Consider the following 19,583-nt stretch of genomic DNA (forward strand, 5'->3'; position numbering starts at 1 on the left):
TACGCAAGATGTCGTCTGAAACCAGTGTGATCTCCTTAACAATTTATAGATAGATAGATAGAATGAGTTAACAAAAACTTTGTCTGCGTTTGGAAACGCCTGCGATCGGGAACGAGCCGCCGGTGTTTTGCATTAAATTAACGCAAAACACTGGCGGCTTGTTACCGATCACAGGCGTTTCCATAGAAACATTGATGCGATAGGGCCGCGGTCTGCCCCGGTAAGCACGGCTTTGACTGCGTTTGAGTTTTCAAATGCAGACAAAGCGGTGCGTGTGGCACCGGCCTGAGGCGAACTTCAGAAATTTGCCCCACCACCCATGACGTATAGAGTGGGATACATTGTGAATCCTCTCACTGTATCATTACAACAGAGAAGAAAAATGCAGTTTGAACACAGCCTTATCTATAGTACAAATTATACTTGGTAGTGGCAGCATTTAATATCCCATGATGTGCACCGGAAAAGTGGAAATAAATTCCATTTGCAGTGCAATGGACAAGAAAAATTTAATCTTCTGGGTTGTTTTTACGGCTGTCGCTATGCACTCTAAATGAAAAGAACAAGAAAATAACTTTTTTTTAAATTCACCTCGACCCCAAGGTTTTAATTTGTACAAGGGGTTAAATGAGAAATTACACCCAATTGTTTTTAGACAACTTCTCCCAAGTAAGGAAATACCAAACATGTGCATGGAAACTAGAGTAAGGTCACACATTGGGGCAGAGAAGAAAACTTTTTTAGATGGCATATTTGTCTGGAAAGGTTTTCAGCTGTCATAACACAGTTGGGGAGTCTGTGAGGTGCAATGACAATGTTCTTATATACATATCATAGCTGTACACTCGTTATATGCAGAGATCAAAATATACAAAGACACCAAATAGGCTTAGTACCTAAGGTGTGTAATCTCCTGGAGTTGATCTAAAATACTAAATTAACAAAAGGACCCAGAAGGGATTGATCACCCCACTGGTCCCAGCAACCCAGCAATCTTTTTACTGAACCGCACTCAATCAGGATTATATGATGCCTATATCATCTGCAGACTTTCGGAATGCGTGTGCTACAGTCTAGGCTAGGGATCCAACCCCTTAATAAATATTATAGATATAGTCAAACTCAAAATAGAGAATATAAAAATACAATTACAAAACACATAGGATATACATGCAGAGTATTCTAAGAAAGTGGGAGGTGTTGTTTGGGAGAACCACTTTCTGTCATGTCATACAGGCAGATGAAGAGTGCATGGTAAAAGCCCTGGATTTGTCTGCAGTAGCCCAAGGGTTAATGCAGACATGTGGTAAAAGGAGTAGTCTGTTTGGTCCATATTGGCCTAGCTAGCATAGCCACCTTGATAAACTCCGTACTGGGCTGCTCCATCCAGGCTTCGGTCCTGAGTTTTTGTATAGCCCACAGGTGCGGGTCACCGGACTCGCTGCAGACCAGATTCAGTAGGTGAGACACTACCTCAGGATCTAAATGTTGGACTGTGTTGCAAACAAGATAACTTGTTGGATGAAAGTGGGTGCCTGGCAGCCAGGTACTTAGAGAGAACTAAAATCCATCATAGAGCTTACATGTATGGACCCGAACACAACAAAAAACCTATGCGTTTCGTCCAATTAGGACTTAATCATTGTTATCTGTGTACAAACCTCACTATATTTTCTACCCGAGTGATCGATTTTCATTGGTGGGAATCCGTCACATGATGTATGATGATGAATATCTAAGTTTTTAACTCGTTTTAGATGTCGCTGCAGTTCTCTGCTGCTCCTGTGCTAATCACGGGAGCAGGGCCTGGTCTCCGGCTGTCAGAGGTGATCAGAGATCCTAGGGAGAAGGGAGATGCGGTTCGTTACCGCTTCTCCCTTCTTCGCCCCTTCATGCATCGCGGTCAATGAGCGCGATGCATCGAGCAGCAGAGCAGTCGCGGCTGCTGGCTGAATAGACTCGGCGGTGATCAGATACCCCAATGACAGGTGATAATTTCCCCTGTAACTGAGGCTCTTATAGATTACTCAGTTACAGGGGAAAACTTGTCAAAGCAAAAAAGAAATAAAGTAAAATGTAAAAAAAAAAAAAATGTCCCCCAGCTTTCTTTTATGACCTCATGGGAGACATATAAAGTAAAAAAAAAACACACACATAAAAAATATTTACCTGTTCACACTCCGTATTCGATATATCTGACGCTGAGCGCAGTGACATAACGCTCAATGTCTGATATATCGAATGCGAGCGCTATTTGCATTTTGGGTATAGCCCTGACACGGGACAGGGTGACACCTCGGTGGGAGGTGTCAGCATCGCCAGCCGACAACCCCTTATATCACAGGACCAATCAGATCGGTCCTTTGACGTCGATCATTGCCATTGGCCAGTCAATACAGATTGGCCAATGGCAGCGATCTGTGACAATTTTTGGGCAGATCTTACTAACCCAACGCTCTCCAACATCCCTATTTTGTGACTGATGATGTTGGAGAGAGTTGTGCTATTGATCTGTCCCTTTACTGGACCCCAAAACACACGAATACCCTCCCCCCCCCATTGTCCATTTTCCCTATCCCCAGCAACCACACTTTTAAGTGCGATCTGTCAGGGCGCGTTCACACGTTGCGCTTTGGTTGCGTTTTCATTGCATTTTAAAACGCATTACAACAGGTGAGGAGAGGTGAATACCCTAATGACATTACTATTTACATTTGTTAACGTTATGTTAACACATTTGTTAACAAAACGCATGTGTTAACATCGCGTTTACAATGCGTTTTGTAAATGCAAATTTTAACAGTAATGTAATTAGGCAAATCAACCTCTCATCAGCTGTTGTAATGCGTTTTAAAACGCAATGAAAACGCAACCAAAGCGTAACGTGTGAACGCGCCCTCAGGAGCAGTAGTAGTAGCGTGGGGGAGTAGGCGTTTTGTAGAAGAGCAGGTGTAGCTTGTATAAGTAGTGTGGAGGAGTAGCGTGGAGGAGCAGGCGTTGTTCTGCTTTGTACCAGTACAGAAGCCCCCAAGCCGGACTCTATTTTGAATTGAGGGCGCGTCCATAACGTGACGCTGGCGCACAGGGGGTGGGGCTCGGGGCGATTGCATATGCGTTTCCAGAGAAACGCATGCAATCGGGTTATCAATCACATGTGTTTCCTGGAAAACGCATATGCGATCGGCCCGAGCCCCGCCCATGGAACGTGTGAACAGGCCCTAATAGGCACATATAACGCCATGCGGAAGTCGAAGGTGTGGTACACATTGTGCAGGGTGCGGTAACACGTCGCGTTTACTGCATGTGTTTAAAAACGCATTGCTACAACTGAAGGGAGATTTGCCTAATTAAACAGCTGTTAACACCTGCGTTTACAAAACGCATGCGTTAACCGCAATGTTAATCCATTTTGGTATGACTGAAATGTGCAACTGTGTCCACAATTCCCAGAGCAGTGCAGTGTGCACCATTTACTGTATATATACAAGTATATACTCGCCTTTCCGATTTGAGTACAGTTTTTTTTATGTGCTGGGCAAAGGGCTAATTGGCTGTATACTAGGGTGGGGGGTCAGCAGCAGGCTGGCTATATACTGGGGGAGGGGGGCAGCAGCAGGCTGTCTATAAACTGGGGTGGGGGCAGCAGCAGTCTGGCTATATACTGGGGGAGGGGGCAGCAGCAGGCTGTCTATAAACTGGGGTGGGATGCAGCAGCAGGCTGGCTATATACTTGGGGGGAGGCAGCAGCAGGCTGGCTATATACCTGGGGACAGGGGACTAGCCAGCTTTATTGTTGTGGACAGGGGGCTGACTGGCTATATACTGGGTGGAGGTTGTGACCAATTCATATCCCCCCTTGGCTTATACTCGAGTCAATAGGTTTCCCTAGTTTTTTGTGTTAAATTTAGGTACCTCGGTTTATACTCAGGTCGGCTTATTCTCAAGTATATACAGTAATTAAACACCATGCGCCAGTTTGTATCACTTTTTATAGATCTGAGCCAATGTCTGAATCACTAATGGATTAAGATTTGAAGACTTTCTTTCATAGGGTCCCTTTCACATACGTATGCTACATCCCGGGCTAGCGTGGCATACGTTTACCTGGCGAAGTCAGCCGCCTCACCCCTCCCCGCTCCATAGGGAGACATGCAGCTGGGCCGTACATATGACAAGATAGAGCATGCTCCATTTTTCCCTTGCAACCTCACGATAACACACATGTGCAGCAACCGTACCATGCACAATGTACTTGTATGGCAGTCGTATGCTAGCTGTTGTTCTTAGGCCGCGGTCACACGTACTGCTAGACGTCCGTTCATAACGCGACGCTAGCGCACAGGGGGAGGTCCTCGGGCTGAACGCACATGCGTTTCCCTAGAAACGCATGTGCGTTCGGGCCGAGGACCTCCCCCTGTGCACTAGCGTCGCGTTATGACGGACGCTTAGCGGTACGTATGACCGCGGCCTCACAGCTGACATACGCCACCATAAATGTTCACATGAAAGTGTCTAAGCTGTATTTACACAAAAGTATATCCGCAAGACTACCGCCATGTGTCTAGCGCAATGGATAGGAGGGGTGTCCCCTCTCCATAGAGATCCACGATGCACAGGCCTTAACAGGGGGGAAAGATAGGACATGTCCTATATTTTCTCCGTGTCCGGAGCAACAGTATTCATTGCCGTCTATGGGGACATATGTAGGGCAGTGTGAATGCAGCCTAACAGTCAAACCGCAGATGGCTGCGCCTCCAGAAGTCAGACATAAGTGATTTCCCGTCTGTATACAATTCCAATGTGAACCCCAACCATTGTAAAAATCAATTATCAGTCTGATAACCCCTCTGTTCGGCCATAAGAAGAGTCCTTGAAACGACATGTGCTGCGTCGTGATTCCTGCACAGGGGAGGGGAAGATATTGTACAACACACGCCTGCAGCGCCTCACAGCCACAGCCCAGCTGCTCCCGTCACACACCTCATATGCTGCACGGCGCTTCCTTATATGGCGATGGTGAGGCACCGGAAGTCGTATGTGGTGTGACAAAGAATAGCTTCCGCCGGCTGTACCCTGTGTGCCAGTGAAGTGTGAGGGGACTTTCTGTGCTGAACACTCGGTTTCCCCGTTATTAACGCTTCTTCTGTCAGAGGAATCTCTAGTCAGGCTCGGGATTTGCCTTCACCATGCAGGTCGGTGCAGTAACCGTGGAGTTTACATAGTGTAGCATCAGGTCTCTCTTACTTCATACTGTTTCTAGCGCTATATGTAGGTCCCTGCATGGAATGATTGAAGAGTAACGTAGGGCTAGCTCCATATTACACAGGCTTGAGGTGTAAAGTGAATGCTGGCTATGGGCAGTTCCTGTCCGTTAGAAAACAGATCATTTCTAGTGAATATATATAATGAGTTGTCTTTTGCTCAGCTATAACCCATAGGATGGATGTAGCCATCTAATCTGTAGGGTGTGACCACTGGGACCCTCGCCCATCACATGTACTGGGGTCCTATATCCCTCAGATTGATGAAACTGTAGGTTGGGCATCTCTGGTTCTCTCATAGGAGCAGTAGAGCACACGTGCAGCCTACTGCGTTATCTATAACCCTGTGCTCAGTACATAAGGGAATCATGTAGGTCAGACGCCAATAACTGTGAATAGGAGATAAGTTAACCCTTGGAAGAACTCTTTTAGTGGGACCCATATTCCCTGCTTTTCCGAAGGAAGCCAAAAAAATGTTATTTTAATGAAAAAGTTCCTTTTATTCATAATGGTAAAAATAATACTGGACTTGTTACCATAATCCTTTGTGAGGTAATATTTCCAGCAAAATGACAGCAGGACAGTCTGAAATCTGTGCTGCTGATAATGTTAAAACACAAGTGGGCGTCTTGTGCTGGTTTAATAGGAAACCTTTAGTGTGGGGGCCAGTGATAAAGAGATTATATGATGGAACATCTTCTAATTTCCAGAATGTATTCATAGCTAGACAAGTGGGTGTTGCCAGTAATGGTTGTGTCCTGCTCCATCTGATGCTGTCAGCACTAACTGGACAGTATCACACAGACTAGGACACACTGCCATTTGGTAACACCCACCTGTCTAATTACTTTTACATTCCTAGAAGGAATAGCAAAGAAACAGCACAAGAGCTGAATGAATGGTCCCCTTTAACCTTAACCATAGGGACAACATTATTGGACTTTATTCACACAGTGTGAAAAGATATTACACTGACACAGTGTGATCCATTTTTGTGACCCCCCCCCCTCCAATGTCAACTAAAAACGGTAAATTTCTTGAGTGACATACCTTGTTATAACCAGCAGTTGATTAAATGTAACCAATTCTGTAACTACATCCATACAAATTTACCTGAGCACTTCTCTGTAGAGCTGTCTTTTGGTTTCAAATTGAATTTCAGTGGAACTTGCATGACCCTAAATTCATTGATTGATGTGTTTTTCAGGACCCCAACGCAGACACAGAATGGAATGATATCCTACGCAGAAAAGGCATTCTTCCTCCCAAGGAGGTGCCAAAAGAGGATGAGGAAGAAGAAGCAGAGATCCTTAAGCAGCAATCAGTTGGTAAGTGCTTGAAGTGGCATTGAGTGAACTTTATAAATCCGCATGATGCCACCTCACAGAATTTGACAGAAGTTATGAATATTAAAAAGCTGCAGCAGATTTTACTCCTCTAGCGATAGGGAGATCCTCAGCAGAATCTAAACGAGTAATAGTGCAGAGAACTGTAATAGTAAATATATAATTGCTTGGGATTCAGAAAATTTGGAACCCAAATTTTTTTTGGAAAAACGTTTCAATTGAGTGGTATTTTTCACTGATCTTCATAGTAATCTATGAGTATAGGATTACTGTAAATAAAACAACCCAACCTAGAACATGTTTACTTGCAAGCCAGAACTGGCATGCAGTCTCCGGGGTGGTCTATGTGAATGGATCAATTAAAAAATATTGTAGTTAATGTAGTAGTACACCAATGTGAAAAAGTCCTTCTGCATATTTTTCTTTTTCAGTAAAAACATATGAGGACATGACACTGGAAGAACTTGAAGAGAATGAGGATGAATTTAGTGAGGAAGATGAGCGAGCTATTGAAATGTACAGGTAAGGATGTACCCTAAATCTGCTTAATTTTTTGAGCTAATAAACCCGATGGCAGGTGATCTAGGCTAAAAGGGACACTGTTGCCATGGATCTAGGTACAGTGTCTGAAATAGTCTCTTGCGTTAACCTGTTCCTGCCATTACTCTACGTACTGAGCTCTCTACTTCTGACTCCATGCACATTTCCCAGTGAGATGCCTCTGGCCATAAACTGATCGGTTTGGGTGTCAGGGCTCTGCAACTCACCAATCTGATGTTCATATGTTCCTCTAAGGATGCTGATACTTTGGCATGAGATTGGGAGTGCATTAGTGGCTTATTTTTTTTATCAGTTCAGGTCTTGCTTAAGCAATAATGTTTGCTTAGGTTTATGATTCCATAGACGTGAACACTTGAGTAAAATACACTAACTACAGAATGGTGCTATAGTTTTTAACCACTTAGGAGTTAAATTTCATGTTGAATGAAAAAATAAAGTAAATATAGAATCAATTTAAAGGTTTCTGTTGCTGATAGGGGGAATTTATTTTAGTTAAAATAACGCCAACATATCCATGGGGCATCTTACGTTTACTTATCTACTGCAAACCAGACAACCAAACTAATTAACCACTTAGTGATGCGACCTGAAAATGCTCTAGTGACCTGGCATTGTTCGCGAATTTTCGGAAAGCGGTGTAATAAACCGCATCTCCCTTCTCCCTAGGGTCCCCCTGGGAGCCTGGGTCCTGCTCCCACATCTAGCGCAGGAGTGGTATAAAACTGCAGCGACACCTAAAGCGGGCTGTCCGAAACAGGTTAAGGCTTTTTTTTTATCAACACCCAACGTAATGAAATCCATCCAACTATAAGTAACGTATTTTGCCATTCTGACCTGTGCGCACATGCTCAGGGTCATCACTTTGCAGCTGTTAGCGTAGCAGTGGTAAACAGCTGAACCCACAGTAATGTCACTTGTCTCTAAAATAAGTACTGTAAGGATGTAGAGGGAAGAACTGTAATCTAAAGATGCAGACTGTGGAATGGAAAGATGCTGGAAAATAAAAGCCACATGTTGACTGTGAACATTGTTATTCCACATGTACAAACGTTGGACTACTGAGTTATCAAGTTTTTCGGAAAAATGTACACTATGTAACCCTTTTAAACTTCAGGGGCTTGCTGCTTTGAGACTATTGTTACTTCTTGCTATTTTTCCAGTTATGAGAATTTTTCTTTATCACTTTATTATGTGTTGTAGATTTTTGGTGCAAATTATGTATTTCAAATCCACAAAACAATAACTAGGGGAACAGGCATTAAACAAATGTAAAGAAAAATAAACTCCTCAAAATGAAGTAGGAAATGATTTCAATGCATGATTATCTTCTATATCACGTTTCTTTTCAGTTCTGTCTTGCTATGTCTTAATATTTGTGTTGGGCTATTACAGGCAGCAAAGGTTGGCTCAGTGGCAAGCGACCCAAATAAAAAATAAATTTGGCGAGGTGTTGGAGATCTCTGGACAAGACTATGTGCAAGAAGTAACCAACGCTAGTAAGGATATCTGGGTGATTTTGCATCTTTACAAACAAGGGTAAGTATTTATTGCTACTGTGCCGATCTTCTGAGAAAAGATGTTCTCATAGGTAAAGAGGTATTGGTGGGTTTGGGGGAGTCCAGAGATGGCCTGTGATGGGGGTTTGGAACAAAAGCAATTACCAAGTCCTACGCTTCTCTGCAGCTGCCAGCCAGACTTGTGATGATGTATCTGGACCATGGGACATTGTAGCATGACTTTTCTTCTCTCATGACTCCCTTATTGGTCATGTGTATACAACATTGAAATATCTATTTTGGTTTAATACTGAATCTTCTGGAATATAGAACCAATTATCTTGAAAGATTAACTTTTGAGTAGTGTATGTGTTAAATCGGTGGTGGCGAACCTATGGCACGGCACCCAAGTCATGGACAAAGATCAGCACACAGGACTAAAATCTTCCTGCAGTCTCGGGCAACTCAAGATATGCTGCTCTCTGCGCTATTGTAACACAATACATTCTTGGCACTGCAGGAAGAGTGAGAAAATGTGGAAAGGACCAGATTATTTGTGGCGGGAGCGGGTAAAGCAGGGAGCAACAACTTGCTGCTTAAACAGCAGTGTTGGCACTTTGCGATAAATAAGTGGATTTTGGTTAGAGTTTGGGCACTCTGTCTCTAAAAGGTTCGCCATCACTGTGTTAAATGAACAGGGCATTGTACACAATACAATCTAACTTGTAAAATAAGCCCACATTTGCATTTACTTTGCCTTTTGAGCTGTAAGACAGTGTCATAATGTCACACAGAAGGTCACATGTGCTGGTGTTGGGTAGAAATGGTTGGGTGGAGGTGATATGCATTTGAAACACTCCAGAATTCTAGTGCAAATAGAATAAATTCCCTGCAGTGTGCCATAAAAAAAATGCAAAAGTGGATATAATCTGTCCATGGTCACACAGGTGCATGAGTTATTATTATCACTGAGAGTAATAGGAGCTGTGTGATAATAGTGACTCATGCACCTGCCTGTCCATCACATCACATGGACAGATTCTATCCACTGAAAGTAAATGGAGAGGCTTTCTATAGAAGTACAGCAAGCAGAGATCTAGAAAATGGTGATGAATTGATACAGAAAGTATATTGGAAAATTGTACAACTTTTCGTTACACAACCAATGTCAATTATTTGCTGGACAACCCCTTTTAGTGTGTCAGTGTAACTGTCTGGGCACAATGCTTTGTCATGGAGCACTCCCCAGTAATTATGGCCATTTTTGTTTTACAGAATTCCTCTTTGCACATTAATAAACCAACACTTGGCTTTTCTTGCAAGAAAGTTTAAAGATGTGAAATTTGTTAAAGCCATTTCTACAACCTGTATTCCAAATTATCCTGACAAGAACCTGCCTACTATTTTTGTTTATCGGGGTGGGGATATCCGTGCACAGTTTATAGGACCACTGGTGTTTGGTGGCATGAATCTAACACAGGATGGTAAGTAAACAGCTGATGAAATAAGTTATTTCACAAGGAGAGGTGGCATTTCTTTATTCCAACTGTGAGCAAGTAGTTTGTATGATTAATGGAATTTTTTTCAGCCAATGGGAACCTTTCCTTATTGGTAACACTGCCAGTCCTCATACTCCAATTATTTTAAGTTTTGTGACTTGATTTACTGTTTGACAATTTAGTATTTTGTGTGTGTGTGAGATATGTGTATATATACATACTTTTACACCCACACCACCCAACAGTCCTAGATCTGGTGGGCAGTACTGCATTATCACTGCTCCTCTACTCTTGCTGTGCGCAGCAGAGGCAGGTGCGATGATATGTCACCCTACTACAGAGCGGCACACAGCAGCTGAGACCTGCTGTGGGGGAGGTGCAGATTCATTGATTGTGTGTGTGTTCCTTTTTGGTGACTGGGGAGGTGTGTGTGTGTGTGTGTGTGTGTGGTGTCAGGGGGTCTTAATGAGGTTTTCTCATGAAAGAAAGTTCTCAAATTTTAATCCCCTAGTGATGTTTACACAATAAAGATAATTTTTTCAATTATTACTTTACAATTTAACTCGGTTTTTGTGGCTCCTGTGATGGTCAGTGTAAAATTCCAGAGTGTGGGTGGGGATTCTCTAAGCAGACAAATTTCTGATCCCTTTAGTGCCCTGAGATGCTGGGGTTGCACATACTTTGATTTAGCTTCTGAACATTGTACCAGAATCTGACAAATAGAAAAAAGAGAGATGGCAGATCAGAGACGATGAGGTGCAAATGAAACACTTCAGCTCTACCACACTGGATCTATAAAACACACACATAGGCCGCGGTCACACGTACCGCTAGACGTCCGTTCATAACGCGACGCTAGCGCACAGGGGGAGGTACTTGGCCCGAACGCACATGCGTTTCCAGAGAAACGCATGCGATCGGCTTAACAATCGCATGCGTTTCCCTGGAAACGCATGTGCGTTCAGGCCAAGGACCTCCCCCTGTGCACTAGCATCGCGTTATGACGGACGACTAGCGGTATGTGTGACCGCGGCCATAGTGCTATAAAGATTTGGTCTCCTCACCATGTGTTGCTTGCCAGCTGGAAGTGTGTGAGCAAGGGGGAGGGGCATGAGTGCAATGAGAGAATGCAGCCAGCAGAAAGTAGATTTTCATGAGAAGTGTCTGCCAGGCCCGACCCTAGACTGAAGAACATTAAAGGTCAGCTCCCCAGGCAACTGAAATTGTGTACACCAGCGCTGATGGGGACATGTCTATCTGTGAAATGCTGTATTTCTGTTAATAACAGTGAATTAGAGGATATGTTATTTTGTTATTCTGAGTATGTTTAATAATCTTGTCTTTGTGGGAATACCCCTTTAATGGGGGAGCTGCTGACGTGGAGGGGGGGCAATATCAGGAAGTCTTCATATGAAGGGAGGTATTTATGTGGAGACTTTTTTTTTAATTATTACAATCCTTTTTTTTTTAACACAGAATTAGAGTGGAAATTATCAGAATCGGGTGCCATCAAGACAGACCTTGAGGAAAACCCCCGGCAACAAATTCAGGACCAGCTTATGTCTTCCATTAGGAGTTCTTTTGCTTCAACAAAAGAATTGGATTCAGATGAGGACTAATTTTATATATTTTTGTTTTACTTTTGTACAGTAACTTTTAAATATGTCAGTGTTCTGATGTATTGTCAGTTTCCTGGATCGTGTATGAAAGGGTAAAAAAAAAAATTGAGTTAAATTCTACAAAAGAACTATCACACGCAAGATATAAATTTTTTTTTCCCCTGCAGTCCCAGGAGACTAGAGTTTACCTAGCCACATGTCATAGATGTCAAATACCTTGTTTATGCCTTGGGCTACATTCACACGGCCGTATGGAGGGCGTATATATGCCGTATATACGTCCCCCATAGACATGTTCGGTACCGTTCCGTAGCTGGGGAAAAGGTAGGACATAGCACTCACCCCCTCCTCTCAGGCACTGACGTGTGCCCGCCGTGCTACGGTATGTCATATGAATGTAGCCTTACACTGTAACACTAGGGATTAAAAATGTACACTGGAGATTAAAATTAGAGAAATTATTTTTCAAAATTATTGTTTTTTTTTTTCTAAATCATTCTGAAATTATTTGAAGGCTTTTTTGTAAGGGGTACAGCATGCCACTAGAACAGTGTTTTGCAAATAACTAGCACAAAATGTGAAGATACATAATTGGAGAACAGCAATCTGTGAAAAAAATGACAGGTTTGATAAATTTTTTTCCATGGACATCGGATCTGTGAATATACAAGCTAATCCGAAAGAGATCTTAGGCTGCTAGTTAAATAGGGGTTATCAGATTATTTAAGCATAACTTTAAACATGTTTACTCATGTTAGGTTGTTTTCAGATAGGACTGCACAATGACCTTGACATTTAGGAAATTATGTGGCGTTCTCTAATTTTGACCTCCAGGGTGTATGGATGTACCCATATGTGCAGGGCAATGAGCATGTTTGATGCCTCAATCGCATGGCTATATATATATATGAACCCAGAAGAATGCTGGATAAATTTCTTCCCATTAAAACTTTATATTTCTGCTGCTGTTCGGCTGTTGTTGTAAAGTCTTGGAGTTGGTCCTTGTTGGCCCAAATAAGTAGGTCACCCGCTTGCTAATTTTGATTTGTCATTACACTGCCTCCACAGTGTGGAAGTGTAGGTAAACTTTTCTGAAGTTTGCATAAATCATTCAGTGGGCATACAGTTTTTTGGGCACTATATGTTTACTGCCATAATATCACTTCATTCTGCATTTTAAAGGAAACCTACCATGATGAATCTACTATCAAAAGTGGATCTGATGGTAGATTCCTCCTGGCTGCCTCTGCCCTAATTTTTAATTTAATAAAAGGTGGAACCTCACCTAACTTGTTAAACTGCAGTTCATTTACATATCAATAAAATACAGAGGCTACTGGGGTGTGGAGTAGCCTTAGCTCCCAGTGCCTTTCAAGGCTAGAACATGCCCCAGTAGCCTCTGCAGTTAATTTACATCTTACTAATCTAAAGGTTTTAACAAGTTAGGTGAGGTTCCGGTATTATTAAATTGCACATTAGGGCAGAGACAGGCAGGAGGAATCTACCATCGGGTCTATGTCTGATGCTATATTCCTGATGAAAGGTTTTCTTAAAGCCTGCAGAGGGGAAAACTGCTTAATTTCTAAATCTTTATTTGAAAGCTTGTGGGTGAAGTCTAGCTGCTATCAGTTTCCATCAGTTTCCATGACATAACTTTAACAGGCTGTTACCAAATTGATTGGATATTTTAAGGGCCTCTTCAGTATAAGAAAAAAAAAATTCACCTTGTCTGGATGTTTGCAAATGTTATTTCATTAAAACATTTTTTTTTTTTTTTCTCAACTCGCTATTGTTCATTTCATACATGGCAGACGTACAGCCATGACCAGATTTGTTAAGCACCTTGTAAAGTAGTGTCAAATCACCCTGTGTGTAACAGTTATTGTCATATTGTCAACAGTTATTGTCAAAAAGGTACTGTGTCCAATCCCAATAGGGGAAGAAGGTTGTGGGTTTTATTCAACCATCTTTTGGGTAAAAAAAAACAAGTGGGGCCTTGAGAACAATAATAAATCTAAAAGATTTAAACAAACACCTTTGAATATTGAGCTTCAAGATGGAAACGCTAAATTGTACACTAAATCTGCTATTCCCGGTATGTTTTTTGCCGTCAATAGATCTAGCAGACGCCTACTATCATGTGGTAATTCATCCGGAGTACCAGAAATACCTAAGATTTGTGATTTCAAATAGGACAAAAAATCATCCATTTCCAGTACAAAGCTCTTCCTTTCGGAATAGCCACAGCACCAAGGGTGTTCGCCAAGGTTATTTCAGGAATGGCAGCCTTCATAAGATTAGACCAGGGTCCTTTTATACCCTACCTAGACAACTTCTTTTTGGTGGGTCCCTCATAGCAGGCAGTAAAAAAACAGATTGTCCGCGGTCACAAAATCCTAGAATTCCTGGGGTGGATAATAAACATGGAGAAATCAGAGATGATCCCCTTCGTCAAAACTATTTCTAGGGGTTGTGTTAGATTCCAGTTGTCAAAGATCTTTCCTTCCCTTAAAAAAACAGGAAAAGATAAGGGGAAGTAGTCAGAATAAAAACATTGCCCCAGTCTTCCACCAGGGGGGCCATTTCCATTTTGGGTGGATTAGTAACCACCATTGCAGCAGTTCCCTGAGCACAATTTCATCAAATAATATTGCAAAATTTTCTACTCGGGTCCTGCGACAAAAGTCCGACCTCCCTAGACAGGGAAATAAAGATCCCGGAGGTGGTGTTACAATCCCTAAACTGGTGGTTAGTACCACAGAATTTGGAAAGAGGTCTCCCCTGGATAAAAAATCCAGAAAAAGTAATCACAACAGATGCCAGTCCTTGGGGTTGGGGAGTGCATGTGGAAGACAGGACATTTCATAGCAAATGGAACCCTCGGGAAGCAAAATTATCTTCCAACGGCAAGGAGTTATTAGCCATCTAAAGGGGTTAGAAGAAGAGCTTCCACTATTAAAAAATCAGGCAGTTTCAGTAAGATCAGACAACACTACAGCGATTGCCTACATAAACAAACAAGGAGGGACAAGGGGTCCACACCTTATGAAAGTCGCTTCTCAGATTTTTCAGTTGGCAGAAACACACCTGGTATCCCTAAATGCTATTTACATAAAAGGATTGGAGAATATTTCGGCAGATTGTCATTCACCAGGGGGAATGGGTCCTCAGCAGAGTAGTCTTCGACATGATAAGCAGTCGTCCAGAGATAGATCTCTTCGCCAACAGAGAAAATCACAGGGTAGAACATTTTTTCTCTCTCGATTATAGAGATCGTCCTTTAGCAGTAGATGCCTTCTCCCAAAACTGGGGTCATAATCGTCTGCTATACACTTCCCCCCCATGGTTCTAATTCTGAGAACTCTGGGACAAAGCATGAGTCATTCTCATTACCCCCTTCTGGCCTCGCCGTGCTTGGTTTTCAAGCCTAAGGGACATGTCTATAGCACAATCCTGGATCCTTCTATTTATCATCCAGAGGTGAGGGGTCTTCATCGCACGGCATGGCTGATACTAGAAAGGAAGGGCCTTGCAGATAAGGTTATCACAACTCTTCAGAAGAGTAGAAAGCCTATTACATATAGGATTTATTTGAGGACATGGAAAGCTTTTTTTCATTTGTGGGCCAAAAATCAATAGATACTTATAACCAAGATTTTAACACCATTCTAGGGTTTTTACAATTAGGTCTAGAAAAAGGTTCCTCAGGCCACATTAAAAGTTCAGGTGTCTGCCTTAGCAGCATTTTTTGACCAGGATATAGCCAGCCATCCGTGGATAGCTAGATTCATTTAAGCCTCTATAAGACTCTGCCCTTCCATTAGGTCTAGGTTCTAGGTTGGGACTTAACTATAGTTTTGAGATCTCTATCAGGTCCTCCTTTCAAACCCATAGATGGCATTTCTTTAAAACTACTCACTTTTAAAACTGTTTTCCTGATTACCTCGGCCAGGAGTGTGGGTGAGATTGCTACTCTATCTTGTAGACCTCCGTATTTTACTCTGTTTCAAGATAAAATAATATTAAAACCTGACCCGGAGTTTCTTCCTAAAGTAGTCTCAAATTTTCATAGATCCCTAGAGGTAATCCTTCCCTCCTTTTGTACAGATCCAAAGTCAGAAAGAGAAAAATCCTTTCGTAACCTTAGGCAAAGTGTGCTCTACTACCTAGAAATTTCAAAATCATATCGAAAAAAAGATAGTTTATTTGTTCTCTTTTCAGGAAGGAACAAAGGGACAAAGGCATCTTCAACAACCGTCGCTAGATGGATTAGGGCTACTATCCAGTTGGCCTATGAAGTTGCTGAGAAATCTGTCCTAGAAAAAATTCATTCCCATTCTACCCGAACACTGGCCACATCCTGTTCTGAGTTTAGACATGCCTCATTAGACCAAATCTGTCAGGCTGCATGCAAGTCTATCCCCCACACCTTCTTTAAACACTACCGGTTAGATGTGGCAGGTTCTTTTGACCTTTCCTTTAGGAGAAAAGTGCTTTCCTCTAATTTCCCTCCCTAATAATTCTTTCTCTGAAAATCTCTCTGGTTGGTGCCATCGTGGTGCTGGGGAAAACCGTAGTTACTCACCGGTAATGATGTTCCCTCGTACCATGATGGCACCTGGTGTATTCCCACTTGGGTGTTTTCTACTTATTTCCTTGGTGACAGTTCAATGGGTGTAGCAAAAAATAAATAAAAATTGTATATATATATAATCTCTTACCCTTACATGGAAATAATTTTATGATGTATTAACAATAAAACAGTGGAATAACTGAGGCAGGGTAAGAGGAGCGTGTTTTTCCTTAGGTTTCCTTTCCTTGGGGTCGGATCCCTCTCTTTGGTTGGTGCCGTTGTGGTACGAGGAAACATCATTACCGGTAAGTAACTACTGTTTTTTGAGGAGAAACTCTTTTGCCATATACATAGGCTGCACTATAATTACTGTAATAGCCAGAATGTTTTTCCAATAAGTGCAAGCCCATCTTCTACTGGATGGATGAGTACAGCATCACTACATCACAGGTGGCCCAACTGTACCCCTCCATCCATTCCATCTTATTCAATATTTGTAAAAGATGTTGAGTGTTTCTCAAATAGTTTGGGGTAAGTTTAGTAAGGGGTTGTATAGAATCGTCAATTCACTGTCCCAGACGCTCCCCAAGGCTACCAATCCCTGCCACTATGGGGTGGACAGGAGGAGGCAAAACCTATTTATGGACTTTGGAGAGCAAATGGAAGATAGGAGTGACTGGTGATTCCACAAGTAAATAAGCCTTTTAATCTTGAGTCAATGGGGGATATTTATCTTACTCCACCACTCATCTTTGCATTACCCCCTCTTGATGTATTGGGCAGGTTGCTGTGCAGCATTTATGCTATGCCAGGCATGTGAAAAGTCGGCAGCAGCAGCGAGTGCGTGATTGCGGGAAATAATCGCAAGTGCTAGCAATAAGCTAGCATTTGTGATTATTTCGTAGAGGCCCTGACGTGCCGCAGAGGCCCTGATAAATATGACTCCCATGTGTATTCCTTCTTATGGGACACCCATTACTACATGACTATGGCATTTCTATGTAGTTTTCGATAAGTAAGACAATCATCCAAAATATCATTGCTTTATGTAAAGGAAAGAATTAAGCTCCACAACAGATCCCTCTTTATCGGCAGCTTTGTCAACTCCTTGTTTTCTTTTATTTGTCTTGTAGCCAAAGCCTCTGTTTTATTAAGGTTCAAATCAGTATTTCTATTAGTTTTATAATCATTCTTCAAATAGATCAACTCCTTCTCCACTAAATCCTGAAATTTATCCAGAGAGGCAGTTCTATACACCAGGAGATAGAATCCAGGATTCCGTATGGAGAAGGTGGATACCACTGTTATTCTCCAAAGCAGATTCACACATAAGATAAACATAAACACTCTCCTGTTCTTTATAATTGGTAACAACCAATCTAAACATCCAGATAGAGTCTTTTCTAAGTGTGGCTGTTAATAGCACAGAGGATGGCAGGCATTATATTGTGGACAGAAAACATCTACTGTTTATAACATGAAGTGAGTTTTATTCCACAATCATATCAGAAACGGGACACTGGGTGGTGCTGTGTTCCTTTTTTTTCTGTAAAGGTTTATTGTTTAACATTCTTGGGTTAGTGCTAAGGGTTAAGGCAGGGCAATCTAAAAAAGCATTAAAACTAGTTCATTAAAACTATTCAAATGCCATGAAAAGCAGATGTCAAAGCACATTATCGACCATGAATAAGCAACATGCAGTTAAAAGAAAATGTTAAAAAAAATTGCCAATGAGAGGATGTAAAATAACACCTAAAATGTATTATATGTATAAAAATAGCACCTTAAACAAAAAATGCTGACAACCTTAACAACGGATTAACTTTTTTACACCTGGATGATGCCGGCATACATTTGGAAAGCAGACTTGATTCACTGACACTTTGAGAAGGATAGCAAATTTGGTAAACGTCTTCCAAACTAGGCTATTCTGTGTCTATAGCGACTCAGAGGTGATGATTCTTCAACATTAGGTACAGAACCCCATGATGACTTCTCCCAGTCTTCGGCTGCTTGCACACATTGGGGCACATTTACTTACCAGGTCACTCGAGTTCACCGAAAATGCATTGTCCGTCTATAATGGAGCGTGCAGCTTTTCATTAGGATTGTGCGCCTGAAATCCTGAATGTGACGCTTCCTCGCTCAGGTCCGACATAGTTCATCATCTTTTTTGTGGTGCATCTTATACATAGGGTTTGCGACACAGTTTAAAAGTTAAATACCGCACTCTGTCGTAGCAACCGACGACACGCCCCCTAATTTTTGTTGCTTGGAAGCCAGCACGGCTGCGCCACAAAAAGGGTTGCATGTACCACATTCCCAACGCACACACTGTTAGCCGTTTAGGCAATTTTTCCTGTTTGGGGGATCCCAGAGGGAAGCTACAATGGTCATTCAAATTTCTTCTCCTTTTTATTGTATTCCTCAGGATTCTTATAAGATTGAAAGCTATGACAGAACAGGGAACAATAATTACCTATATAGCCGTGTTGGCACTTTGTGATAAATAAGTGGGTTTTGGTTGTAGTTTGGGCACTCTCTCTAAAAGTTACCAGACCACTGCACAATGGCATTCTGTCCCACTGTAGCCAAAAATAAGGGGGAACAGATCTGATACAGTCCTTCCAGCAACAATAAGAGGCACTTAACACGTGAAAGATACCAGGTGTTTGATCTAGTGATAATACTAGTGCCTCCAAACAATACAATATACAGGCAGTCCCCGGGTTACGTACAAGATAGGGTCCGGAGGTTTGTTCTTAAGTTGAATTTGTATGTAAGTTGAAACTGTATATTTTATAATTGTAGATCCAGACAAAAAAAAATATGGCCCCAGTGACAAATGGAGTTTAAACATTTTTTGCTGTAATGGGACCAAGGATTATCAATAGAGCTTCTTTACAGACACCTTACAGCTAATTATTGCAATCTGGGACTATAGTAAAGCATTCAGAAAGCTTCACCAGAGGTCAGAGGGGTCTGTCTGTAACTATGGGTTGTCTGTAAGTCGGGTGTCCTTAAGTAGGGGACCGCCTGTATCAGGCCTGTACCTCTCTCTGTGTCCAGCTTCTCTTCTGCACTATAAGTGGCCTGAATAAAGAGTGAGGGGATTTATTGCTGCATGTTTGGATTTTTTTTTCTTCTTTTTACTTGATATCCTGTTCCCAGTGTCATAACAAAACTACTATGGGCCCCACATAGCAAAACACCCACCAATGTCTGCAT

At 42.0% G+C, this 19,583-nt stretch overlaps 1 protein-coding gene across 1 annotated transcript; it reads left to right on the forward strand.

The window, feature by feature from the left end:
* The first annotated feature begins 5,010 nt into the window (after window positions 1-5,010).
* On the forward strand, window positions 5,011-12,792 carry PDCL3 (phosducin like 3). The gene is made up of 6 exons (XM_072135849.1): window positions 5,011-5,192; window positions 6,469-6,589; window positions 7,039-7,129; window positions 8,561-8,704; window positions 9,940-10,148; window positions 11,640-12,792. The coding sequence occupies exons 1-6, from the start codon at window positions 5,187-5,189 to the stop codon at window positions 11,780-11,782; spliced, it is 714 nt and encodes a 237-aa protein (XP_071991950.1). The 5' UTR covers window positions 5,011-5,186; the 3' UTR covers window positions 11,783-12,792.
* The last annotated feature ends 6,791 nt before the right edge of the window (window positions 12,793-19,583 follow it).

The sequence above is a fragment of the Engystomops pustulosus genome, chromosome 2, assembly GCF_040894005.1.
Source record: "Engystomops pustulosus chromosome 2, aEngPut4.maternal, whole genome shotgun sequence".
Lineage (NCBI taxonomy): Eukaryota > Metazoa > Chordata > Amphibia > Anura > Leptodactylidae > Engystomops > Engystomops pustulosus.

What these genes read in the sequence shown, in the direction of transcription:
- PDCL3 (XM_072135849.1), top strand. An exon ending in TTGCATCTTTACAAACAAGG is followed by an intron (nt 8,705 to 9,939) that starts GTAAGTATTTAT and finishes TTTGTTTTACAG; the next exon opens with AATTCCTCTTTGCACATTAA. An exon ending in CATGAATCTAACACAGGATG is followed by an intron (nt 10,149 to 11,639) that starts GTAAGTAAACAG and finishes TTTTTAACACAG; the next exon opens with AATTAGAGTGGAAATTATCA.